This window comes from Chiloscyllium plagiosum, chromosome 40 (assembly GCF_004010195.1).
Source record: "Chiloscyllium plagiosum isolate BGI_BamShark_2017 chromosome 40, ASM401019v2, whole genome shotgun sequence".
In the NCBI taxonomy this organism is placed as follows: domain Eukaryota; kingdom Metazoa; phylum Chordata; class Chondrichthyes; order Orectolobiformes; family Hemiscylliidae; genus Chiloscyllium; species Chiloscyllium plagiosum.
Window position 1 is genome coordinate 10862632 of NC_057749.1, and position 27902 is coordinate 10890533.

General features: G+C 43.0%; 1 protein-coding gene across 3 annotated transcripts in view; it reads left to right on the forward strand.

Annotated features, from left to right (window-relative positions):
* The window catches only part of stra6 (signaling receptor and transporter of retinol STRA6), a 51073-nt gene extending 24250 nt beyond the window's left edge, over positions 1-26823 (forward strand). For 2 of the 3 annotated variants that reach the window (XM_043680297.1, XM_043680296.1), the window contains exons 7-18: positions 815-940; positions 1994-2061; positions 3389-3465; positions 4965-5026; positions 6792-6954; positions 8366-8441; positions 9640-9773; positions 12756-12873; positions 16269-16370; positions 18345-18508; positions 22767-22904; positions 23891-26823. In XM_043680297.1, coding sequence (XP_043536232.1) covers positions 815-940; positions 1994-2061; positions 3389-3465; positions 4965-5026; positions 6792-6954; positions 8366-8441; positions 9640-9773; positions 12756-12873; positions 16269-16370; positions 18345-18508; positions 22767-22904; positions 23891-24129 — 1467 coding nt within the window. In that variant the 3' untranslated portion in view covers positions 24130-26823. The remainder of the gene's footprint in view (positions 1-814; positions 941-1993; positions 2062-3388; positions 3466-4964; positions 5027-6791; positions 6955-8365; positions 8442-9639; positions 9774-12755; positions 12874-16268; positions 16371-18344; positions 18509-22766; positions 22905-23890) is intronic. The other variant, XM_043680298.1, reaches the window with a different exon arrangement.
* Positions 26824-27902: the final 1079 nt, after the last annotated feature.

Here is a 27902-nt window from a genome sequence, read left to right on the forward strand (position 1 = left end):
AAACATAACAATCCTTCAGTATTTGCAGGGTCATTCTGACATTGACTACACTTCCAAAGTTCTAAATTGGCTATATATAAAGCCCTTTGAAACACCCTGAGGTGGTGAATGATGCTATTAAATGCCGGGTTTTTCTGCTTTGACCCTTTGGCTGCAAGGTAGGTAACAAACTGAAGCTGTTCACTGGCTGGGACTAGAGTGAAGGCAGAGATTCACAAAAATTGTCCTGAGGAGAGAACCAAGGGTGCTGTGAGAAAAAAAACAATGAGTGGTAAGGGTCTGGGATTCACTTCCTCGGAGGGAACTGGCAACAGGATTAGTCCAGGTTTTCAAGTGGATTGTCATCTTTTGCCACCAGAAAGTACAGGTTTTTGAGTAGAGTCCAAGTCCACACTTCTAGTGAGAGCTTTCATTCAATTACCACGTTCCATAAGCTAACTCCCTCCCGCTGATTGCTCGCTTCCAGTATTTGTACTCAGTTGACGTTTAAACCAGAAGGAACAATCAATAATTTACGCAAAGACCTCAGAACAGTGATCCAGTTTGACCAGTGCATTCACTTCCAAGTATTACTGTTTTGGGATAGATTTCCCATTCCCTTGTTCCATTAGGTTTCAGACATCCCTTTGGAACATATTAATGATAGATTATCCGAAGAGAGAACATTTCTCATACAGGGAGTGAGACCCAGTGAGTTGCACAGACATGACAGACCAAATGCCTCTTTCTGTGCTATAGTCATTGTGATTCTATCATTTTCGGTTCTTAACGTCCTTCCTACTTTTATTTTCTTAAATTTTGTTTGACTGCCCAGTTGCACGAATACTACTCACTGCTGAGAAGTCTGCCCCAGCTGTTATGCCTGGCATTTCTAAGTCTCATTTATCCTTTGTTGCTGCTGAGAAATGGCAGGACATCACAATCTCTGCCCTTGCATCAGGTAAGTGTTTAAATTTATCTCTGGACAATGTGGGTTTCTGGTGAGGGACTTGGCAATGAGATTAAGTACTTGAGGTGTTGGCTTTATGGAGGTGGATTCTGGGTAAATCCAGGGAACTATTGCAGTCCTGAATAATTAAAGTTAGTCTCATTTCGAATCTTCGAGATCTACCTATAGATTATTTCCATGTGAAAGTTTTCATTAGCAGGGCTACCGCCTCAGCACATCAGCTCTGGATTAGCCTGCATTACCTAGCTTAATATTTACATTCCACTATGCCAACTAGACTCGAAACAGAATCTAACCAGGAGGATGACAAAGAAAATGGAGTCCAACTATGCTGGTGGGGGAATGTTTTTCATGCAACACATGGTTGAGGGTGGTGAGGGAATGTTTCTCAAGCAACACATGATAAAGAAAGCAGGAGGAATGTTCTTCGTGCAACATGTGATCAAGGGTGGTGTGGAAATTTTCTTGTGACATGTAATAGACATAGTTGTGGGGGGAATGTTGTTCAGGTGACACATAATGGACAACACTGTGGGGAGAATATTTTCCATGTGACACATGATGGACATAGCTGCAGAGGAAATGTTTTTCATGTGACACTGATAGATATAACTGGGGGAGGGGGAATGTTTCTCATGTGACTTATGATAAGTATCTGCAATGGACTCCTGTAAGAGAATAAAAACCTTGGAGTCATCCAGGACAACCTAGGCAGCTGCAAATCTTTCTGATAGGAATTAAACATAGAAATATAATATAAGAGGAGGGGTAGGCCATTCAGCCTTTCGAGCCTGCTTCATCATTTAATCTGATCATGGCTGGTCATTTAATTCAGTGGTCCCTTACCTTCGAGCTATGTCCCCAGGTCATTGATCCCTTCACCAAGGTAAAAGGTTCCTCCCTGTTATCAGTGTTAAACTAGGATTTAATTTCTCAGAGTTAAACATTGAGTGATGGTGTTACCTGGCCCATTGTGAATGGTGGGAAGGTCTTACATCTGAACCTGTGCAGTCATTGCTCACCAATCTCTGGTTTCCCCCTCAGTGTCCGGTTGATAAATATTACACTGAGTACTTAAAGATTTTACTGAGGAAGAAACCGCGCAAAAACAGGTTAGTGAATTACTGACTATGTGGTGTGTCTGTGTCTGTGTCTCTCACTCGTAAAATCACAACTGTGTAGGTAGAGGCTATTTGGCCCATTGAGTCTGCACTGATCCTCCAAAGGGCAGCCCCTCCACCCTCTCCCCAAAGCATGTATTTCCAATGGCTTACCCACCTCGCCTACATATCCCTTGACATCGAGGGAATGTAGTATGGTCAATCCACCTTACCTGCACATCTTTGGAATAGTATTTGACTTGGGACTAGCTCTGGTTTCTCGAGACTGTTGCCACTCTTTGGTAACTTGCCTCATTTACAGCTGCTCCATTCCACCACTGCCTGTTGCTGCCACCTGGGAGCGATCTTCACAACTGGTTCAACCCCCACACTCTTACACTTTGCAACAAGGATCACTTCACAGTGAATGACATCTGAATCTGTCTGTCTGCCTCTCTTTGTCCGCCAAAGAGCACTGGAACCAATTACACCATCCTGGACATCAATTTGATTAGGATCAGTTAACTCACAATGGGCATAGTGCCAGGTCTGTGCAGCTCAGTACATGGTCAACATTGACTTTCTATCCTATTGTGGAAGCCTGTTTTTTTTTGTTTTAATAACCATAGTAAACATTGTGTTATCCGACATCTCTCCAACCAATGTTCTCTAGGAATCAGAATGTCTGACCGCTCCATTCAAGCTGGTCACTTGCAGTCTTTATGGAAAAGAGCCTATTAATAATAACAGGAGATGGCAATCAGCAGAGGTCATTCTCTTGCTCTGCGATGCAGTGATTCAGTCATTGGTCAGTTTTGGTTATTGTTCTCGATCGTAGATATTTCACTTGGAGCACCTGTCGGTGAAACTGACAGTTAAAAATGTCCTTTCTTTGTGAAAAACTGGTCAGATGGTTGTGGTGTCAATGTGGTCTGCAGTTGCATTGGTTTTACTGTGAATGCCTGGGTCTGCTGACTTAGCGCATTGTCTGTCTCCCTCTGTACCAGTGTGTCTGTCTGTCTGTCTGTCTCTGGCGCGCGCTCTCTCTGGCACTCTCTCTCTCACGCTCTCTCACACACACGGACACACACACTCTCTCTCCTATCCAATTGCATCCCATCTCTCCCTCAACCCCTTTCAGACACAGCAGCACCCTATCCTGAGTGCTGTAGGTCCCCATTCTTTGGCATTTTGGATTAACCTGCATGCTACAGAACAAAGAGATCATTACTGTATTCCAATGGAATGGAGTTTTGTGACTTTGAGGTGGAGCTTCAAGAGCCTTGTGTGCATTTTGTTCTCTTGTATTTTTTCACCCTGTCCCCTCTTCTTTTTTTAGTATCAGTACAGATCAGCCAAGCCTCTGGTCCAGGATGGAGACCTTGATACGATTGTATGTCTATTTACCAATAGAAGGTAAAGCCTTAAAGCTGCACTTGGTGTGTTGATGCTATTTTTGAGAATTCCTTGCGTTACCTCGGTTCAGTTGCTCAGGTTCGATCGCTCCCAGCTCCTGCACGGTCACTGATGATGAGTATGGTCTACCCCTTTGGTTCACTGGGCCATTCAGCCAAAGAAGGAGGCCATTCAGCCTATCATTCCTGTGTGAGCTCTTTGAACAAGCCAAGCAATTAGTCCCTTCGCCCTTAAATTCGACCTGCATGTTTTCTTTTTTAAAAAAAATTGAGTTTCCTTTTTAAGAAATATATATCAGGTGATAAGAAGTCCCAGTGATACTTATCTAGAAGAGAACTTTCTCAGGTTCATTTAAGCTGCCCTTTAAATTACTGATTCATCATCCAATGAAATGAATTACACCTTTTGTTTGTTTACTGTCTTTATCACTTTGCTAATTTATTTAAGTTTTCCCAGGCAAACTATCTTTAATGAAAAGTCCATCACTTTATGAAGGGATGCGGTAGGAATCAGAGTCGCTCCAAGGAAAGCCTAATTCTGTTAGTTTTGATAGAAGTTTTGTTTAAATTCATTTATGGGATGAGGGCAATTAAAAGTCAACCATATTTCCTCTGGCAAAAGTGAGGACTGTGGATGCTGGAAACACTCCTGATGAAGAGCTTTTGCCCGAAATATCGATTTTCTTGCTGCTCTCATGCTGCCTGACCTGTTGTGCTTTTCCAGCACCACTCCATATTTCCTCTGTGGCTGGAGTCACTTGTAGCACAAATTTCCCCTCTCTAAAGGGCATCAGTGAACCAGATGGGGTTTTCCAACAATCACAATGTGATTTGTGATCGTCATTAGTTTTTTTTTATTGAATTCACATTCCACCAGCTGACATGGTGAGATTTGAACCCAGGTCCCCAGAGTATTGCCTGGGTCTCTGGATTGACAGTCCAGTGATAATACCACTAGGCCATCACCTGCCTGTAACCAACACCCAATAATCTCACTGGCCTGTGGCTGATCACTTCAACTCCCCTTCCCATTCCACCAAGGACATGCAAATCCTCAGCCTCCTCCACTGCCAAATCCAAGCCATTGACAACTGGCAGAAGAATGCCTCATCTCCTGCCATGGGACCCTGCAACCAAACATCAACACTAGTTTCCAAATCCAAATCCAAATCCAATGCTGTGGGTCTGGAGTCACGTGTAGGCCAGACCAGGTGAACCTGCCAAATTGTTGTCTTTAAAGGGATCAGATGGATTTTTAAGATGATGGACAATGGTTACATGGTCACCATTTTAATTCCAGATTTTATTGAGTTCCGATTTTGCCATCTGCCCTGCTGAGATTTGCATCCCATTACTTGGACATCTGGATCACTATTCCAGTGATATTATCACTTTGCCACCCCTTCCCCTTCCTTCCAAGCAATGTTATTGGGGAAATCGAGTGAAGGAAGTTCTTTGCCTGGTTTTTTTCTTAAAACCATCCCTTTTTTTAAAATCTAGGGTTCCGAAGTCCAACCAAACTGGTTCTGTCAATGACTGTGGCTGTCATTTCTGTCTATCAGGTAATTATTGGTTAAAAATTGGATCTTAAATTGGTGTTGCCAACTTTATGTACAGAATTTGATAATTACCTGCTGTGCATTCAGAAATTACAGATGTTGTAGCAAGTTTAAATCCGATCTCTCGAGGTCTCGTGATGCTGTTTCTGAACCCATGAGTTCTAGTTCAAGACCCGCTCCATGACTTCCTAGCTAAGGAAGGTGTGTTCATAATACAGACAGGTTGCGTTTGAACTTGTAAATATTTACATCAACACAGACTGGAAGGTGGGAAGAGGCAAGGACAGAATTCTGTCGAAACTGGGGATGGATACCTCCACTGTCACTATCCATAGCTCTGGGTGACAACATGTGGTTACAAGTGTATGTTGCTGTGCAACCTAGACTCTCTCTTATTTGACCACTGTGGATCAGATGGATGCCAGTAGCATGGTGTTCAATCCATGCTCCAGTTGGATCTGGGATCTGCCTCCTCATCCCTAGCCCATGCGGAGATAGAGCCTTTGGCCAGACCATTTGAGGAAAAGAAATCCAGAATGATTGTTTAATTTGGTGCCACGGGAAGAGGTTATTCAAAAGCAGTCCCGCACTTCTCTTTTCCTCATGGTAGATGTTTTTAACAACAATTCAGGCATATTACCACAAACCTCTGGAGCTGATGGGACTTGAGTCCAGCCCTTCTCGCGGAGAGGTAGGGACATGTGGAGAACATTTGGAAAATGCCTTCCCTTCAGGAAGGAGATGCTCATTTGTTCCCAATTAATTTTGCTTGCGGATGTTTCTCTCCAGTGGGAATTGTCACGCTAGACTTTGACCAATCAAATTATGTCATGGGAGGATGGTTCAGTTGGCATTGTGGCCAGCTGCGATCAAATGGACAGAAGAGCCTTCATCATCGAGAGCCATCTTTTAGCAGAACCGCAAGAATTGGGATGGGGAGAGAATTCACTCGTGAGCTCAGACTCAGTACCCCATTGGTGGAAGTGCTGTCTTTTAGAGGCGATGCTAAGTCCCTGTCCGTGGGTGGCACAGTAACTTAGTGGTTAGCACTGCTGTCTCGCACAGCTCAGGGTCCCAGGTTCGATTCCAGCCTCTGGAGACTGCGTGGGTTTCCCTCCGGGTGCTCTGGTTTCCTTCCACAGTCCAAAGGTGTGCAGGCTAGGTGGATTGACCATGCTAAGTTGCCCCATAGTGTTCAAGGATGTTGGGCTAGATGGATTAGCCATAGGAAATGTAGGGTGTTATAGGGATCGGGTCGGCTGAAACTGTGCCTGGACGAGCTGCTCTTTGGAGGGTCGGTGCAGACACGATGGGCCAAATAGCCTCTTTCCACACTGTAGAGGCTCGATGATTCTAGGTGCATTGGTCTTCAAAGGAGACAAATTGTAAGTCAGTAAAACCGATTATCTGATAATTATCACTTCTCTGTTTATGCAAGCTTCCTGTGCACAAAACTAATTACCGCATTGCAACAGTGAGGTCCAACACTGGAAATGTTTTGGGATGTGGTAAGTTGCGTTGTATAAACACAGCTTAGTATTAAATGCAGCCATGAACTCAATATGCACTGGGTCAGTAACCACTGAATGGGTTAAGCCTGTGTGAATATTATAATTGCTCATCTATTAATTCAAGACTAGGTTTCTTTCTCTTCACATTCTTTGATCTAGCTGTCCCATTTCTCACTTCTGATTTTTCTAGGTTTTATATTACTTTTGCTTTTATTGCATGTTAAATAATCTGAATTGGGTATTGCTTTCCCCTACAGTTTGCCCTTCTCCTCGTGTTGTACCTTGTCCCTGTCCTACAGCGGATGCGGGCTGGAGTCCAGGAACATGTATCCTACACACTTGAAGGCTTTGGCGTCAATCTCTCAGAAGATAGGAGTGAAGTTCTGAGTATCGTTAAATATTATATTTGGGTTGTGGAAGGTACGGATTGAGTACTTTTTCTTTGGATTGAAAAGAATAAAATGATCACCGATAATATCTCATCGCTAACCAATACAATAGTTTATCGGGGTCTTGTTGCAGTAGCAGGGGAAGATACAACTTCCTAATAATCTGGCAACAACTCAGAAATCATTTAGATTTTATAATGATTTACTATTCAGCTTGCACGTCTTTCAGAACTCCCTCAGTTTGGATCTGACTGACTTATTACAATTGAACATTGAGGAACCAAATACAGGGCAGTGGGATGTCTGTGCATTCTCAGAATGAGAATAGTTGCTGCACAAAAATAAATTGATCTGCACCAACGTTAAGTTGGCTCAGCTAATTTCCACAGAAGGTTCTTTAAATTCACGAATGAAAGATTTGAGTATTTGGCTTGGAAGGATTCATTTGTTCACTGCAAGGAAATTTACGTACAATTTGTCAAAATTGCAGTCTGCCTTGTGGCTATTGCAGCCTGGACAGTAGGCCCAATCTGGAACAATTGGTTTTAGGTTTGTCATCTACTGAGCCACAGCTCTACCTGTTCTTTCTCTTGTAATTATGGCAATATAAGGTAGAGGTTTCTTGTGAAGTGATTGAAACATATAAGACCCTGAGTGGTCTTAACCAGGTGGATGCAGAGAGGATGTTTTGTGAGAGAATCTAGAAGATAGGGGGTGACTGTTTAAAAATAACGGATGGCCCATTTAAAACTGAAGACAGGTGAATTTCTTTTCTCTGGGAGTCGTAAGTATTTGGAACAATGTTTCTGAAAAGGCGGTGAAAGCAGAACCTTTGAATGATTTTTATGTCAAATGTGGATAGATCCTTAGATGATAAAAAAACCCCAAAGAACTGCAGAAATCTGAAATGAAAACCCTCTCCTTCTGATATTCCAAGTAAGGAATAGATAGTGCTGTGGTTCACAAGATGACAACCCAGATACAGGTTGCTCTGGTATTGGGTGCATTATCCAGGCTGTAATGAGCCATGAGCAAGGTTGCAATTTTGATAAATTCTACGTCAGTTGCCACACAATGGAAAAGCTCAGCAGGTCTGGCAGCATCGGTGGAGAGAAGTCATAGTCAACATTTTGGGTTCAGTAACCCTGTTTTGAGGATGGGTCACTGGACCCAAAATGTTAACATGGATAGAGCCTTGGCATGGTAAGGGGATGAAAGGTTATAGGGGGGATGGAGGTGGGGGAGTTGTGGGGAGGCGGGATGTTTGGTCGATGGACTGTAACCTCAAATCCACATTCCCAATCAGTTGAGTTCTAATTGAATGGTGCAGCAAGCTCAACGGACTGAATGGCCTACTGCTTGTTCATGTGTGTAGTACCATTTGGATAATGTCAGAATAGTGCGGCAGGGGATAATTTGACCCCTCCTTTTTTCCTCAACAGTGTGCTACGTATCAGCAGTGGCTGTATCCTGTTTCATCACCCTCTCGACATTAATGAGGTCAATGGTGTTACACAGGTAACATTAAAAATATGCGATTTCTGGTTCTGTCATCTCACCTGGTGGTTTTCCTACCATTTGTAACTGGTTTAGAGAAAATCTCCCTGCTCATATATTTCCATAGACGCTTTCTCTTTACAAAAACAGCACTGCTCACTAATATTTCAAATGTACTTTTTAACTAGATCTGATGCAGGACATACTTCTGAGGACACACACACGTTCCCCCTCCCCCACCTTCTAATTATGGATCATTTTTATTTTATATTTTCTGTTTGGGCTTCATAGAAGTCATGGGCTTTTTATTAATTTAATAGCTTTTAATGGAATGTATGTCTTGAACAATAACATTAATAGTTAAAGGTGCTGTGTAGCAGCAATGATGATCCAATTGTATTTACTGAGCACCATTAGGAGCAGGAATAGGCTATTCAGCCCTTCAGCCCTACTCTGCTGTTCGTTATGATCTTGGTTGATCGTCTAATTGAGTACCCCGTTGCTGATTTCTCCCCATACCCCTGAATCAGTTTAGCCCTAAAAAAAACTATATCTAACTCCCTCTTGAAAATGTTCAACATCTCAGCCTCAACTGCTTTCTATGAATTCCCCAGGGTCACAATAATATGGGTGTACATATTTCTCTTCATCTCAATTCTAAAATGGCCTACCCCATCCCCTTGTCACCCCCTAGGACTTCTAGTGCTGGACTCATCAGAATATCTTTCTTGTGTTTAACCCTGTCCAGTCCTGCTAAAGTATTATAGGTTTCTGAGACCCCTCTGCTCACTTTTCGAAAAACCAGTGACTATAGTCCTAACTGATCCAGTCTCTCGCGGTCTCACACTCTCTCGCGGTCTCGCACTCTCTCGCGGTCTCGCACTCTCTCGCGGTCTCGCACTCTCTCGCGGTCTCGCATTCTTTCGCGGTCTCACGGTCTCCTGCCATCCCAGAAACCAGTCTGATAAATCTTTGTTGCATTCCCTCCATTGCTAGAACATCCTTCCTCAGATAAGGACACCAAAACAGAACACAGTACTTCGGACGTGGTCTCACTAACACCCTGTACAATTGCAGCAAGACATCCCAATTCCTGTGCCCAAGGATCAACAGAACCATTTGCCTCCTTTGCTGCCTGCTGCATTCATATATTTAATATCTGTGCCCTTAATTAGACAAAGACGATATTAAATCTGACTTGGTCTTTGCTCTGTTACAGGGACAATCTGCAGGCTCTTTTCAGAGGCGACACACGAAAAGTCTTCAATCATGACAGGCCGGTCAGACTCTCCCGCTCTGCTGTTGTCTGTTGGATGAGCTTCACCAGTTACCAGGCTGCATTCGTCTGTTTAGGTATCTGCTGATGGGCTGCAGTTTGTTTGAATATGGAATTAGTTTTGTTTCTAGATATTCTCTGCAAAAGGCCAGAGTTGAGATAGAGAGCATACATTTATTTTTGATCCCAATAACATCACTTGATCAATTGTCACCCTCTGCCAGGAGGTGAAGGTGGTGGGGTGGGGGGTCCTTGTGGTGCAGTGGGGAGTGACTCTGCCTCCAAACCAGAAGCTCCAGGTTCAAATCCCACCCCAGGACTTAACGGTCATTTGAAGATGTGTTCATAAACTTGGCCGAACAGGGTGAGCATCTTGTATGTCCTTAGAACATGTGCCAAAAGCAGACGAAAGATTCCAGGTCACTCATGCTCAATGCAGGGTGTTGCTTCTCGAAGTTAGTGTCTGGCACCAGCTTAGTGACTGAGGGAAAAGCTGGCTGTGGAACAAGACCCACGTACATGCTTTGTTGGCCTGGTACATTACTAAATGTGGGAAAATCCGAAGCTCACTGAAGGTTTACAATCTCTCTCCTCTTCCATCAAATATTCCCATTGTGGATATAAACTAACTTTGCCAATTTCTCTGTTGGAACATCCTATTTGACTGAGCTGCTCTGTCTATGCTCCTCCCAAGCTGCCTCCCTCCCCTTCATCAAACCCTAATAACATGGGGTGGCCCGGTGGCTCAGCGGTTAGCACTCCTGTCTCACAGTGCCAGGGACCCGGGTTCGAATCCAGCCTCGGGTGGCTGTGCAAACTCCATACAGATATTCTCTCCAAGTCTGTGCAGGTTTCCTCCCACAGTCCGAAGATGTGCAGGTTAGGTGGACTGGCAATGCTGAGTTGTCCATTGTGTTCAGGGATGTGTAACTTAGGTTGATTAGTCAAGGGTAAATGTAGGGGAATGGGTCTGGGTGGGCTACTCTTCGGGGGGTCAGTGTCGACTTTTTGGGCTGAAGGGCCTGTTTCCACACTGAAGAGATGCTGTTCCATGAACATCTCCTCTATTCCTTGCTCTTTCATGTCTTTGCCTAACTTTCCCATTTACTGCATTATTTTTGAGGCAATTGGAGGATTCAAATGTTTGAAGACTTGTTACGAATCTGGTCACGAATGAACAAAGGTTAAAACTCCCTGGAATCCAGTAGTGCACTGAATAACTATCTTGTTATTTAACCTGCACAAAATTCTTTTGTTTGTTTGTAGGGAAAGGTTTCACCTGTTTTAGAAATGATCTGCCTTATTCTAGCAAGCATGAGACTTACACGTGTGCACATGTGAATGGACAATGTGCACACACATGAGCCTGTGAAAAGGGTCACTTGGTACATCATTCAGTTCCTCAAGCCTGCTTTGCCATTTGACAAGATCACTATCGATCTCTGCGGCCTGCGATCTACGGTCTTAGCTCCCCTATTCTCCTTTGGATTGTCTTTTTAGTGTAAAGAGTTTCTCTATCCCTGTCTTAAATATTACATGATCTTGCATCCCTGGAGAAGAGAGTTATTTTTTCATTTGTTCAAGGGCTGTTGTTGTGGCAGATTAGGTCAGCATTTACTGCCCGTCCCTTGTGAAGGTGGGGGTGAGCTGCCTTCTTCAACCGCTTGCAGTCCAAGTGCTTGAGGTTGACCCACACTGCCCTTTAAGGAGGGAGTTCCAGGATTTTGATCCAGTGACAGTGAAGAAATGGCAATATTTCCAAGTCAGGATAGTGAGTAGCTTGGAGGGGAACTTGAAGAGGTGGTGTTCCCATGTATCTGCTGCCCATATCCTCCCAGATGGAAGTAATCAGGGATTTGGAAGGTGTTAGGAACCTTGGTCATTTTCTTCAGTGCATCATGTAGATGGCTCAACAAGTGTGAATGTCAGTGCTGGAGGGACTGAATATTTATGGATTTGGGCTGCTTTGTATTGGCTGGTGTCAAGCTTCTTAAATGTTTAACTGCAGTCATCCAAGCAAGTTCCACATGCTCAACTCTGAGAGAGAAAACACTTGTTTATCTCAATCACAAATCCGAAATGCTTTCTACTCCTCGACTCTCCTACAAGAGAAAAGCTGCTTTCAGCATAGTTGGCGAACTTTGCGTTACAGGGCGATCCCCATATCTACTGAATCGTTTTCCACAGTTTCAGTTACCCAAGGTTTACTACATCCCGAACATATTATAGGGAACTTTCCAGAACCAGGGACCAGGCAGCTGCCGGGAAGGTAAACTTCCCATCGAAATGAATGGGTTCGCTCCTATCCATGGTTTCAGGCTTCGGTGGTGGGTCTTTGAACGTATCCCCAGGGGGTATGGTGGGGGACTACTGTAATATTGACACTTCACGCCTTGTTGAGATAATTAAATGATTCTGGAATGAAGCTGAAAGGAGCCACTTGGTCTGACCTTGCTATTAATTTGCTTGCGATATAATTTCTTTTAACGCTCAGGCTATTAAGTCTATGTTACATTTTATTGTTTAAATTATAATCCCCTATTCCTAAACTGGTGTGATGAGCATTTTACTGCAGTTGGGAACATGGTGAGTCTGTTGTACGTCTGTGGATAGACTAGCGAGGGGACAGTGCTCCCCTTCAGCACGAGGTTAGCAGAGGACCAACGTGGACGCTGGAATAATCTGACTTTAACCATGTTTCTCCAACAACCCAAGAAAGGAATTGAATGTATTTTCCTTTGTCTGTCCAGCAATTCTTTTCGCTCTCTTTTGAGCTCTATCCCCATTGATCATTTCCAACTCCTCCACCCCATCTTCTGCACACAAACTTCCCTAGCTACCATCAGTTCTGAGGAAGGGTCACTGGACCCTGAAATGTTAAGTTTGATTTCTCTCCACCAATGCTGCCTGACCTGCTGAGCTTTTCTGGCAATTTCTGTTTTAGTTTCTAATTTATAGCATCTGTAGTTCATTTGGTTTTTATTGAATATATTTTGTCTCGCTGTATGTTTCAAAACTAAACCATCTCACCCTCTCGTTCCTGTGAATCTCCCATTTAGGCCTCCTCATTCAGCAAGTGGTCTTCTTCATCTGCTTCCTACTGTTTGCCTTTCTTATTGTCGTTCCCATTGTCTACAGACAAAACCTGATCATTCTCAGGATCCTGGAGAACATGTGGTGAGTGCAAATGCGCCAAAACTTCTTGCTACACAAATGAATGGATGTAGACAAGACAGGGGCTGTGGTACTTGGATTTTGCTCTCCAACTGGCAAGAATATGGTCGTATTTTCTGTGCTGTTTGGAGAGATTTGCTTAATTCTCCATCCAAAGGTCCGGGCTTGCTCATAGACCCCCTATAGTGTGGGAGAGGCAATTCAGCCCATCGAATCCACACTGACCCTCTGAAGAGACTACCCTATCCCTGTAACCCTGCATTTCCCATGGCTAACCCCACCTAGCCGACACATCTCTGGACATTAGGGGCAATTTAGCACGGCCAGTCCATCCTAACCTGCACATCTTTTGGCCATGGGAGGAAACCGGAGCACCCTGATGAAATTCACACAGATACGGAGAGAACATGCAAACTCCACACAGACAGCCCGAGGCTGGAGTCAAACCTGGGTCCCTGGTGCTGTGGGGCAGCAGTGCTAACCACTGAGCCACTGTGCTGCTGTGGTACTTGGCTTGTAAATGTTCCTCATTGGAATATTGGATACAAACTCTCTATCAACATTTTGACAGGTTTGCCTGACATATCTTCATGAGTAAGCCATTTCACCATTTCAGGTCAGCTCCACATCATGTCTGATCTGATGTTTCAGTTTTAAGAGGCTATTTCATATTCAAATCTACATTATTTGCCAATAGAGAGAGAGAGCGCGAGACAACCAGTAGACAACATCAGCCTGGACTGGAGTCATTTCTGTTTCCCATAAGTTATTTCCTGCCGGTGTAACTCCCAGTTGATGGGTCCGGATTGGTAAATTTCCCCTTTTGTGTTGTGTTTATGTCACCAATAGAAACCACTTCCACCATCAAGTAGTTCAAAGTTAATCCATAATTAATCTCCATTTACCCATCTCCGTTCCATAACCTCCATCAATCTTGCCAAATAAATCTCTCAAACCCCACTTCAGTCAACTATTCTCATCATCAACAACTCTATGGGGGATGTGTGTTCCCGGTTTTCTCTAAGCTTTGTGAGGCAAAGTACTCCCAGCGTCATTTCTGAAAGACCTGACTCTAAATTTCAGGTTCAAATTAATCAAAAAAACCTAATTTAATCAAGTGAAACAGCTGAAGGTGTTCACCCCTTAATGTCTCCACAACCATTCCTCAGACTCCAGTCCAATGCTGACAGTGTGTTACAATTCACAGTAAGTTCGAGTTGTGCACTTTAATCGGAATGTTGCGTTCTGGAGCAAAGGACAGCTGTGATGATGGAGGCTGTGAGTCTCTGTCCATCACACAGGACTGAGCAGGACTCTCTCCCATCGCTGTTTGTTGGAGGGATTTGTAATTGATGCTCAACCCATTTACCCTCCTCATCACTGCATCTGGATGTGTTTCTGGGTCAGAGGCAAGGACGCTGCCCATGTTGCTAGGCAGTGTCCTTGGTGTCTATTTTGAAGGGTTTAATTCTGAGTGGCCCTTCCAAAAGAGATTTGTGCATCAAGCCCAATTTAAGAGGAAGAGCCTCCCACTCAGTTCCTGTGGTTCCTTCTGATGATCAGCCTTCCCAAACAATCAACAAAAGGAACAAAATGTAGAAAATTCTAAACTTGAGTCCATTCGATTGAATTTACCCAAACATAATAAACATTGGGGCCAGTTTCAACACCAGGTTCGATTCCTGCTTGTGTGACTGTATGGAGTTTGCACATTCTCTCCCAGTGTCTGCGTAGGTTTCCTCTGGGTGCTCTGGTTTCCTCCCACAGTCCAAAGATGTGCAGGTTCAGTGGATTGGCCATGCTAAATTGGCCCATAGTGTGCAGGCTAGGTGGATTCGTCATGACTTAAAAATAAAAACTCATGCAGGGTTACAAGGTTGGGATGGAATGCTCTTCAGTGCACACTTTTGATGGGCTGAATGGCCTCTTTCTGCTCTTTAAGGGATTCTACAACCAAAATGAGATCTCTGTTCAACCTGATTTGCAATTCTGAAAGATTGGTCGAGGCTAACTTTAATAAATTTGAAATTTGTTGGTGTATGAATTTGGCCTTTCCTCACTCTGTAAGGCTACAGTATGACACTTGATTTGGGATCATTGCATCGCGTGAGGGGGAGGTGATGGCCTTGTGATATTATCGCGAGACTGTTGATTCAAAGTCGTGAGTGTGGTGCTGGAAAAGCCCCGCAGGTCAGGCAGCATCTGAGGAGCAGGAGACTCGACGTTTTGGGCATAAGCCCTTCATCACGAAGCTGATTCAAAGCCTCCTGTGCTGTTCTGCAAAAGTTTATTAAGCTGTTGCTGATTGTCATAGAAACCCATCTGGTTCACCTAACTTCCTTTAGGGAAGGAAGCTGTCTCACTTTCCTGGTCTCGCCTACATGTGACTCCAGACCTGTCATAGTCATAGAGGTGTACAGCACGGAAACAGGCCCTTCGGTCCAACCCGTCCATGCCGACCAGATGTCCCAACCCAATCTAGTCCCACCTGCCAGCATCCAGCCCATATCCATCCATACCCATCCAGATGCCTTTTAAAGATTGCAATTGTACTAGCATCCACCACTTCCTCTGGCAGCTCATTCCATACACATACCACCCTCTGCATAAAAACATTGACACTTAGGTGCCTTTTATATCTTTCCCCTCACCCTAAACCTATGCCCTCTAATTCTGGACTCTCCAACCCCAGGGAAAAGACTTTGTCGAATTATCCTATCCATACCCCTCATGATTTTATAAACCTCTATAAGGTCACCGCTCAGCCTCTGATGCCCCAGGGAAAACAGCCCCAGCCTGCTCAGCTTCTCCCTGTAGCTCAAATCCTCCAACTCTGGCAACATCCTTGTAAATCTTTTCTGAACCCTTTCAAGTTTCACAACATCCTTCTGATAGGAATGAGACCAGAATTGCGCACAATATTCCAACAGTGGCCTCATCAATGTCCTGTATAGCCGCACATGACCTCCCAACTCCTGTACTCAATACTCTGACCAATAAAGGAGTACTCAATACTCTGACCAATAAAGGAAAGCATACCAAACACCACCTTCACTATCCTATCTATCTACAACTCCACTTTCAAGGAGCTATGAACCTGCACTCCAACATTTCTTTGTTCAGCAACACTCTCCAGGACCTTACCATTAAGTGTATAAGTCTTGCTCTGATTTGCTTTTCCAAAATGCAGCACCTCGCATTTATCTAAATTAAACTCCATCTGCCTCTGCTCAGCCCATTGGCCCACTTAACTGCTCTCTGGGCAATTAGATACAGATAATAAATGTTGGCCGAGCCAGCGACACCCTCATCATGTGAATGAATACAAATAAAGTCTCTTGTTGTGTTTTGGCTGTGTAATGATCATTTTGATTTTTGAGTTTTTGTCTCTCTCCAAGGCCCTTCTGGTTAACTTTAATTCTAGTCGTGTTGATTCAACACATACTGACTCGACTCCTATTTCTTCAGAAGGATGGGAAACAGTTCAGCCTCACTAACAGGTACAGGAAGCATTGATAATCACTGGAGTACTCTAAATTGCTGAGCGCTTAGGGAGTTTTAAAAATTTTAGTTAATTAGTATTGTATTAACTGCATTTTTCCATTGTGGCTTGGTCAGTAGCACTCTTTCCTCTGAGCTATTAAATGATTTATTGTAACTTGTATTTTGCAGTAAATAATACAGTAAAATACAATGAAAATTTTCAAAGGTTGCCACAATCTGGTGTCATTTTGAATAGTTTAAAAATATATAACTTGAAAAGGAGTCTGGCTTTGTTCAGCCCTATTCCAGAGACTGGAGCCCTGTCCTGCCAGATGTGGATGTAGGTTTGCTCGCTGAGCTGGAAGGTTTTTTTTTCAGACGTTTCGTCTCCATACTAGGTAACATCTTCAGTGAGCGTCTGGACAAAGCCCGGCATCTGCCAGATGAACATACATTTCTCCAGCATTATTTGAAGGAGACTGAGGCTGTTCCCACAAGTATCCTGGCCAAGATTTCTCCCTCAATCAACAGCAAATGATCTGGTCATTTAGTGAAGATGGTGGGGTACCGGTAATGTCCCTGCACCAGTAATCCACAACCAATGGCTAATGATCTGGAGATGTAGCTTCAAACCACACCACAGTAACATGTGAACTAAAGTTCAATTCATAAATCTGGCTGTTTGAAATCTCATCATTGGTGACCATAAAACTATCATGGATTGGTGTAAAAGCCCATCTGACTCACCAGTGCCTGATAATCTGCTGCCCTTGCCCGGTCTGGTCTACTTGTGACTCCAGGCACACAGCATTGCGGTTGATTCTTAACCTGCATGGCCCTGGCATGCCACTTGGCTTAAGGGCAATTAGGGATGGGCAACAAAAGAATTGGCCATCCATACCTACATTCTCACAAAAGAATGAGCAAAATAAAATCACTCTGGGGTGGCACAGTGACTCAGTGGTTAGCACTGCTGCCTCACAGCACAAGGGACCCAGGTTCGATTCCACCTTCGAGCGACTGTCTGTGCGGAGTTTGCACATTCTCCACGTGCCTGCATGAGTTTCCTCCGGGTGCTCCAGTTTCCTCCCACAGCCCAAAGATGTGCAGGTCAGGTGGATTGACCATGCTAAATTGCCCACAGTGTTTAGGGATGTGTAGGTGAGGGTGGATTAGTCAGGAGTGGGGGAATGGGTCTGGTTGGGTCACTCTTCAGAGGCTGGGTGTGGACTTGTTGGACTGAAGGGCGTGTTTCCACATTCTAGGGATTTTACGGTTCTCCTGAAAGTCATACTGCAGGCAGTGGTTGAATCAAACATTCTGACCACCTGCTCCTATTGGTGCTCTGGGTGCTTTCCTCCAGGTGCTCCAGTTTCCTCCCTCAATCCAAAGGTGTGCAGTTTAGGTGGATTGGCCATGCTAAATTGTCCATATCATCCAGGGGTGTGTAGGCTAAATGGAGTAGCCATAGGAAATGAGGATTGCAAGGATAGGGTAACAGGTGAGTCTGGGTGGGATGCTGTTCAGAGGATCGGTGTGGACTGAATGGCCTGCTTCCACACTGTAGAAATTCTATCATTCTTTGATAAAGAGTACTCAAATATTTAAGAACAGGAATTGTTGAAAGAGCTCAGCAGGTCTGGCAGCATCTGTGGCGAGAAATCCGACTTGAAGTTTCTGATCGAGTGACCCTTCCTTGGAAGGATTCAAGTTTAACAGCAAATTTCTACAGCAGGGTGACCGGAATTGAATACAATATTCTAAAAGTGATCTCACCAATACAGCATGACCTCTCAAATCATACACGGTGCACTCACCAATGAAGGCAAGCGTGCCAAACTCCTCCTCCTCCACCCTGCCTACCTGCAACTCCACTTTCAAGGAACTATGAACCCATACACCCTAGATCTTTCTGTTTGTCAACACTCCCCAAGGCCCTACCATTAACAGTATATAACTTACCTCACTGCATTATCTTCCTCTTTCCACAGACGAAGCCTGTACATCTTCACTTACCTGCTTTTCGCTTTCAATGTTCTGATTGGGGTCATTGCCGGTGTGTGGAGAATCGTCTTTACAGCTCTATACAACATTGTCCATTTTTGCCGATTGGACCTGGGCCTTATAAATCGAGGGGCAGAGATTTTTGACCCAGGTAAGCTTCTGTCTTCATATTCTGAAGTCCAATTTTATTTTCATTTGAACTGTATTAGTTTCACACTATCGTACTGGCAATGCATTGAGTTTCTTTTAAAAACTGTGTGTTGGTTTGTGAAACCAAAAATGGTTCTTTAGAAGTATTATTTTTAGACGAGTGAAAAGCCACCAATTTGGTGAAGTTTCGTTTCCTGGTACGATGCAAACCAACAGAATAGCTTCACATTCTGCCTTAGATTGCATTGGGGATGTAAGGTTGTTGAATATTTTTTAAGGTGAAGGTGGATAAGCGTTTTGTGAGATAAGGGAATCAAAAGTTATTGGGTTGTTATGGTGTGGGAACGGCAAGCCAAACCAAATCAGTCTCACTATCACAGGCTTCAGAAGATGATGAAATTCAAACATTCAATGGTCCTCAAAATTGGTCAGTTGTTCCTAACCAAATAACAGATCCTGAAAACAACTTAAACAACTATTAACAATTTATTACTAAGAATGTATTTTCAGCAGAAAACAAACTACAAGATGATGTAATTAATATTTATGATCTGAACTCAATCTTCTTTGACAATAAACTGCCCCCCCCCCCATTTTCTGAGACAGACAAATATAGTTAAAGGATGCATTTGAAAAGAAAATAAAAGAATCCTAATTTCTCAATTCAATAATCATTTCAACAATGAATACTTCATGAAATCCTTGGATAATGGGATATATCACAAGCACATAGAACTGTACATCTTGCTTGAGTTCCAAAATTCACAGCTCCCACAGTGTCTCTGGAGACATTTTATTTTAACTATTTCTTATCAAATGTGGTTCATTTCTCAGAATATTCAACAAGTTGATAGCCAGAGAATAATGAGACAGCAAAACCGAAAACAGCTTCCCAGTCTGACAGCTTCTAAAGCAAAACTGCCTTCTGCCCAAATCCAGTCAGGAGAAAGTGAGGGCTGCAGATGCTGGGGATCAGAGCTTAAAAATGTGTTGCTGGAAAAGCGCAGCAGGTCAGGCAGCATCAAAGGAGAAGGAGAATCGAGGGCTTATGCCCAAAACATCAATTCTCTTTCTCCTTGAATGCTGCCTGACCGGCTGCTCTTTTCCAGCAACACATTTTTAAGCTCAAATCCCAGTCAGCACCAGTTCACTCTTTTTCTCTTTCTTTTCCAACATTTGGACAGCACCAATCTTCCATTCATTGACCAATTCAACATCCAATCAGCTGCCAGTCCTTGAGCATAACAGCATCTTGGTGCTCAATTGCCTACAGTGTTCTTAGAGCAATAATTCGCCTGTATTATCTTTCCAGGCCAGTTCCCAATGGCAAAAATTAGTCTTGTGTGTTTTTTATTTAAAAGAACAGGCTGCTGTTCAAAGTTCAATTCTCAACTGCAACTCTCAGTTCTAAACTAAAAATTAGAAAAATTAAAAAAAAAACAATAGTCTCGACAGGGTATGGCTGTACATCTCTCTGACTCTATCGATGGAAATGTGGAACTCAATGCCAGCAGATCAACTGTAGTCTTTTTGAATGGTAGGGCAGGCTCAATGGACTGAGGGGCTGATATCAACTCTTGCACCTTTTTTGTTTCTGTCTCCATTCCAATTGAACACTGAATGATATAAATGAGACTGTGGTTCTGTTGCTGTTCATATTATCACAGTGTCCTTTATTTGAATGATGAAACATTGTATTTCTATTGCAAAATGCTGGCGATCTATCACTTAAATAATCCTGGGCCTCTGTAGGAGCACAACATTGCATTTTCCAACCATTCTGCCTCTCAGAGAATCTCCTGGGCTCCAACAAACTCTTGTACTTATCACCCAGGCAGTGTGTTTTGTCCAATTTAACAATAAATAGTAAAGGGACAAATAATCTGGACCAGAAATGTTGCTTTGTCATGGGGGTTGAGCGATGTGTGTGCATGTGCTCCCTGAGTTCATTTTTAACCCTACTGCTCCTGAAGAGTACAGTCAACATACAAGCCTGTTGGAGATGGGTTCATACTTTATAAATAAAATCTGAATATGCCCATGTGGGAAGGTGGTGGCTGTTGTCAACGTGTAGATCCACAGATGTTAAACTTTGTTTTTCTTGTCTCTGCGATTTGAATTAGATTTCAGTATGAGTGGTCAACACTAGTTATGGTTTGGATAAAAGCAAATTACTGCGGATGCTGGAATCTGAAACCAAAAGAGAAAATGCTGGAAAATCTCAGCAGGTCTGGCAGCATCTGTAAGGAGAGAAAAGAGCAGACGTTTTGAGTCACATCAGCTCTTTTCTCTCCTTACAGATGCTGCCAGACCTGCTGAGATTTTCCAGCATTTTCTCTTTTAGTTATGGGATGGAGTTTTCCAAGTCTCTCTGCCTCTGTACAACACCAGACAACAAATTTACCAACAGTGCCTTTTCTATAGGGTTAGGAAAATGGTGATTATTTTGTAAATTAGGGAGGTGTTGGCCTAATGGTATTACCGCTAGACTTTTAATCCCTGCCATTGTGGAATTTACATTTTTTAAAAATGGAATTAGAAGCCTAACGATGATTTTATAACCATTGTCAATTCATAAAATCATACAGTGCAGAAAAAGACCTTTCAGCCCATAGAGTTGATACCTACCCTCTGAAGAACATCCTATCCAGATCCAGCCCCCCTACCCTATCCCTGTTACCAGGGCCAATCCACCTAACCTGCACATCTTTGGACTGTGGGAGGAAATCGGAGAACCCAGCGGAAACCCACACAGACACAGGAAGAACGTGCAAACTCTACATATTCTCCCAACCTGGATTCCTGGTGCTGTGAGGTAGCAGTGCAAATCACTGAGCCACAATGCCGCCCACTTTTGAAAATTATTGGAGACATGCATCTGGTTCATTTAGGAAAAGCAATCTGCCATCCTTACCTGGTCTGGACTGCAGACCCACATCAGTGTGGTTAACTCTGAACAATTAGGGTTGGGCAAAAAAGGCTGGGCCTAGCCACTGATACTCTCACCAAATGAATGAATAAAAAACCCACAAGGAGTGTTACAAAGATGGAAATCCACATCCTAAATCCTGTTACTTCCAGATGTGGCAGTGTGCCCTATGATGTCCTTTTGTATGAAATTGTGCCTATTTTCACTTCAGTTCTCAGTTAATAAATCTGGAACTGACAGCTAATCTCAGTGATGGTGACTATCCTAGCTACCATCAATTGTAAAAACCCATCTGGTTCATGAATGCCCTCTGGTGTCCTTACCTGATCGAGCCAACATGTTTGCCTGTGTAATGAACTTCCTGAGGAAGTGATGGATGTGGGTACAATTACAATGATTAAAAGACATTTAGATATGTACATGGATAGGAAAGGTTTGGAGGAATATGGGCCAGGCATGGTTTAGTTTGGGATTATCTTCGAGGAGAAAGTGAGGACTGCAGATGCTGGAGATCAGAGCTGAAAATATGTTGCTGGAAAAGCACAGCAGGTCAGGCAGCATCCAAGGAACAGGAGAATCGATGTTTCGGGCATGAACCCTTCTTCTAGGAATGAGGAAAGTGTGTCCAGCAGGCTAAGATAAAAGGTGGGGGGAGGGGCATTGGAAATGCGATAGGTGGAAGGAGGTTAAGGTGAGGGTGATAGGCCGGAGTGGGGGTGGGGGCGGAGAGGTCAGGAAGAAAATTGCAGGTTAGGAAGGTGGTGCTGAGTTCGAGATTTGGGTTGCAAAGGACCTCTACTGTTCGGTTGGGTTGGTTGGTGCGGGTGTCCCAGAGGCGTTCTCTGAAACGTTCCGCAAGTAGGCGGCCTGTCCCCCCAATGTAGAGGAGGCCACATCGGGTGCAGCGGATGCAGTAAATGATGTGTGTGGAGGTGCAGGTGAATTTGTGGCCGATATGGAAGGATCCCTTGGGGCCAAGTAAGGGAAGTAAGGGGGAAGGTGTGGGTGCAAGTTTTGCATTTCTTGCGGTTGCAGGGTAAGGTGCCCGGAGTGGAGGTGGGGTTGGTGGGGGTGTGTGGACTAAAGGGTCTGTTTCCATGCTGCATGACTCTGACGCATTTGCCAGTTGGTTGGCGCTGCCCTCTGAAATGGCCATTCAATTCAAGGAAATTTAGGGATGGAGCACAAATCTTGAGTTTGTCAGCAACACCCACAGAGGATAAAGAAAGAAAAATTATTTTGCATCTGTGCGTGTGTGGTTTATTGCATAGCTAGGAACCAATCACAGCTAATGAAGGCTGCAAAAAAAAGTTTTTTTTTCTTTCTGCAGGCTATCACTGCTACTCCAACTTCCTGGAGGTGGAGGCCAGTCAGTCTCATCGAGTGATGAGAGCTTTCTGCTTCCTCCTACTCCAGTGCCAAGGTTCCGGGAGAGGTTGCATTGAGAAAAGGAGATCAGTGGAAGAAGGTCAGTGATTGCACACAGTGCAAAGGGAGACCTTCAAAAATTAACTGTTTCGGAAACCAAAGTTTAGAATTTGGTGGAGAAATCTGATGTGTTCCAGTGTTTTTTTTTCCTGTGCTTATTTAATGTAAAGCTTATATGCCTATGCACAGGGTCAGGTACAGCCATATACAAAATAGTTACCTCCACTCTTTTTTTTTAAAATAAACTGTACCATTCCATATGATAGGCATGGTGAATGGAGTACAGTTTGGAGTTACACAATAGTTAATGGGTGTTTGAATACCGAAAGCCAATGTAAGAATTACTACACTCTGCCTCTTGTAAGGCTCCCAGTACAGAGGAATCTTGATTATCCGAAGGACATGGGCGGGGAGTATTTCACTTGGTTAATCGAATTCCGGATAATCAAATGTCGGATAACATAGTTTAGGACCTTGTGATCTTGCCGGATAATCCGATATTCAGATCATTGAATGCTGGATAATTAAGGTTCCTCTGTATATAGAACATTACAGTGCAGTACAGGCCCTTCAGCCCTCGATGTTGCACCGACCTGTGGAACCAACCTGAAGCCTATCTATCCTATAATATTCCATTTTCGTCCATGTTTATCCAGTGACCATTTAAATGTCCTTAAAGTTGGCGAGTCTTATTTTAAAACATTCCAGTGATCGGTTCATATTATAATAAAATGTAACAAACATATGATTGAATGCTCACCTGTATCTTAAGTCTTGCACCTACACGCAGTCCACTAAATTTCTGTGTTCTAATTATAATGTAAACTTGTCACGCTGTAATTGTATCCTCCCGCCACTGGTGATGCTGTAGTGCCACCATTTTGCTTCTCCTCCTCCATCTGAACTACAGAGAAATTCCCAGGCTTTACTCAATTCTTCCTGAAGTGTTGCGCATTTTGCTACTTGTTGCCTGTGAGAGTTTCTAGGCTCTATGAGCCATTCTGATGCGTGTGTTTTGAATCCCAGGGATTCAGTTGGTGCCTGATCAGAAGCATACAAAATTGACAAAGTCGAAACGAGTTCTGGCAAGATGGTGCCTGATCTACACACTTCTGAACAATCCTTCATTGGTTCGCTGCAGGAGGCCCGTGGTTTGCTCGCTCAATGATGTCGTTACCAATGGGGAAATGAAGAGTTCCTCCAAACCCAGCACAGAGGATCTTGTTAAATCTGAACTTTGTGAAAAAACACAAGGTCCTGTATAAATCAGAATGTTGATGCAACTAATCACAAGTAGGTGGTCAGTCATGTTTCTACACAGCTAAATAAAAATGTGCATAGTTGCACACATCATGCCTACACACATCACATCCTGTTGCAATAATTGGTCAAATTTACCCCTGGATTTTGCTATGTCAACAATCACAACATAATTACAGACTCTGGCCACTAGGTAGCTCTGTAGAGCAAGATCGATACACACTGAACTCTACATAGCCTTCTATTTAAAGAACCATTTTTAATTCATCAGCTAACTTACATCAACACTAGGGTTATTTTTGGTGGTGATATATGATTAGAATTGTTTATTTGTCTTTTTGTAGCTATTGGATTTTGTTACTAATTGTGACCTGGGCTGGTTTGAATTTTTACGAACAGCCATTATGAGAATGAGTTGCAATGAAAGACTTACACTATGTACCTGTATTGGTTGACAGCTTTCCGTCCAATAAGATACATCTCATGACGCCATGTGATATAAATCCTGACATGTCGTAAATATTTTTTAAATGAAAACTTTGGTGCTACAGATAAAAGATAGTCAGTTGGTACTATAGAACATGACTATTTCTAAGAAAATATACATTTTGTCAAGGTTTTTCACTTGACAGTTATGAGGATAATTTACAAGAATACTAATTCTCGATGGAGGCAAACCATCATTCCTACTGCTTGAGAGAAGAGAGCTGATTGGTTGGTAAACAAATGAGCTTTGATTTTGTCAAGGTGTTGCCATGGAGAATGCACCAGTGATGCTGATTGGTAGTTGACTGCCAGGCTTTGTTTAAATTTTAAACTAGGTGTGTTTGGTCAGGGCCTTACTGTCTGTTTGGTCAGGGCCAAACTGGGGATGTTTGGTCAGGGCCTTACTCTGAGAAATGAACTGACACACTGCTATCATTTTTTAGAGTTAAGGTTTTGACAAAATGTATCTTTTCTTTCAGCAACACATCATTGTAAAAATCTAGGAGAGAAGAAAATGTTAAAATAATATGCTAAATTTTAAAATAATTTTTAAATGTTTTACCTTTCCTTTAAATTTTATATCCTGTGCTCATTAGCTTAAAAACTGTTAAAATAACATTTGTTTTTAAATGCCAATCTTTGGTACTGTATTTACATGACATTTTCCTAAAGTTTGTTCATTTTTTTTATTCCAATCTCTCTCCTGTATGATTTTTGTCATTCACCTCATTATTAGGTTTGAAAGTATTGTTGCTTGTGCTCATTGTTACTGCAGTGAAAGTAGAGCTCATCCACAGAGTATTTTGCTGGGAATATTTGACTTTTGTGCTGAGGGAATTGGAAGTGAAGTTGGGAGATCTTGTTGCTCATCACAATGAGGATGTAGGTCTACGGCTGTTGCCAAACATACACCAAAAGCCACCTCAAAGTACATTAGGGGATGATCGTAGCTCCTTGCTGGATTGAGACTGATATGTCATGGTGCCATTTGCCATGGAGATTTGGTAGATAGTTAACATTTACCTGAGAGGTTGCGATGACTCTCTGTGAATGATTTTCAACCTCCATTGTTTCAGTTCAGGACGTTTGGAGGTCTGAGCTTTGTAGATGTAGATGATACGTTTGGATCCTTTTGTAAGCTTTTCAAACCCTGCACACGCAAGTGAAAATTTGGCTGGCCAACCAACCAACTTACTTATCAATGAGTTGCAAAGACTTATAGCAATTTTGAGAAAAGAGACATGCTGTAGATGATTTTCACCTTGTACTCACTAGAACAGGACACATACTGAAGAGCATGGGAGGGCATTCCAGGAGCAACAGCAGGCATACCCATAACTGAGCTGTTAATCTGGTGAAGGTACAACACAGGACTAGCGGGAGTTAAGTGGTTCCACAAACAATGGATTGGATCTGAGCTTTTCAGTCCTACCACATCCAGCAATGAATGGTTATGAAAAATTAAACAACTCACTAGAGGAGAGGGCCTCCAACCTCAATAATGGGGAGTTGATGGTCCTGTGGTCTTATATCTGGACTGTTAATCCAGAGACCCTGGTAATGTTCAGGGGACCCAGACTCGAATCCTACCATGACAGATGGTGGAATTTTAATTTGAGTATCTAGAATTAGGAGTCTAGTGATAACTATGAAACAATTATCGATTGTCAGTAAAATCTATCTGGCTTATTAATGTCCTTTAGGGAAGGAAACTGCTATCCTTCCCTGGTCTGGCCTAGATGTGACTCCCGACTGTCAGCAATGTGGTTGATACTTGTTTGTCCTTGGGCAATTAGGTGTAGATAGTAAATGTTTACCTGGCCAGCCATGCCCACATCCCATGAAATAATAAAAAATCAGTTCATAAGTTTAAGGTTGATGTATTTGTTAGTATCTTCAGCCAGCAATGCTGTGTTAATGATCTTCCTTGGCCTCTTCTTAGTCCCCGGTGTCATGGATGCCAGTCTTCAGCCAATTGGATTCATGCCATGAGATATCCAGGAATAGCTGAAGGCAGTGGATATTGCATACGCATACAGATGACATTCCAGCAACAGTTCTAAAGAGTTGTACTCCCAACCTTGCCATACCCGCAGCCAAGACGTTCTTGCATAGCTATAACACTGGCATCTACCTGATAATGTGGAACATTGCCCTGGTATTTCCTATACACGGTCGAGAGTGTGGTGTTTGAAAAGCACAGCAGTTCAGGCAGTATCCGAGGAGCGGGAGAATCGACGTTTTGGTGTAGGCCCTTCATCAAGAGCTTATGCCCAAAACATTGATTTCGCTACTCCTCGGATGCTGCCTGACCTGCTGTGCTTTTCCAGCGCCACACTCTCTGACCTCCAGCATCTACAGTCCTCATTTGCTCCTAATTGATTTCCTGAACATAGCAGACCAAATCAAATCCAGCCAATTACTGCCTTCTCAATCTACTATTGATCATCAGCAAAGTGATGGAAACACTATCACTGATTATAGAGGGGAGGGATGCCTTTGAAGATGTATAAAATTGTTTCCTTTTTCTAGCATAACTGTCCATACACCTGCAGCTAAAAACAGTTCTTGCTGAATTAACATTGGACTGTGACGTGTTTTAAGTACACTTGCCCATTTTGTTCACAGTGAGCAAAATGACCAAAGGTGCCTTTAATACATATACCTACACTGACTTAGAATCACTTTACCTTGAGATATGGATCCTCTTCTTTAACATGATATAGATGTATTTTACTGTACCACCTTTTTATGCTCTTTCTGGTTTATACAATAAAATACAATTATTACAATGAAGCTGAAACTGATTTCAGACATTTCTATGCACTTAAGGGCTTATTTGTTTCCATATCTGACAATGAATCACTCATTTTTCAGGATTTAAAATTACACTGCGTCTGGGTGTGGTTGAGTATCTGTGTAATTCTTCACACTGAGATAGGATTTCAACTTGCATTTATACAGTGCCTTCTTAAATTAGTAAAATGCCCCAAGGCGTTTCACAGGAGTATCACCAAATGAAAATAAACCGATAACGAGCCAAAGGCAACACCAGGATGCACCCTCGTAGAAACAGGCTCAAAGGAAGGAAGGGAGGGTGAGAATTTTCAGCTGGAAGTTTCAGAGCTTGGGACCCAAACAGCTGAAGGCACCAAGAGTGGATGAGGACATAAGGGAAGCAGGATAAGAACTGAATTGTGAGAAGCAGAAATACCTCCACGAGCTGCAGGATGTAGATGATAATTATCGAAATACCCTTGAGATAAATGATTGTGCCTGGAATGAGAAAAGG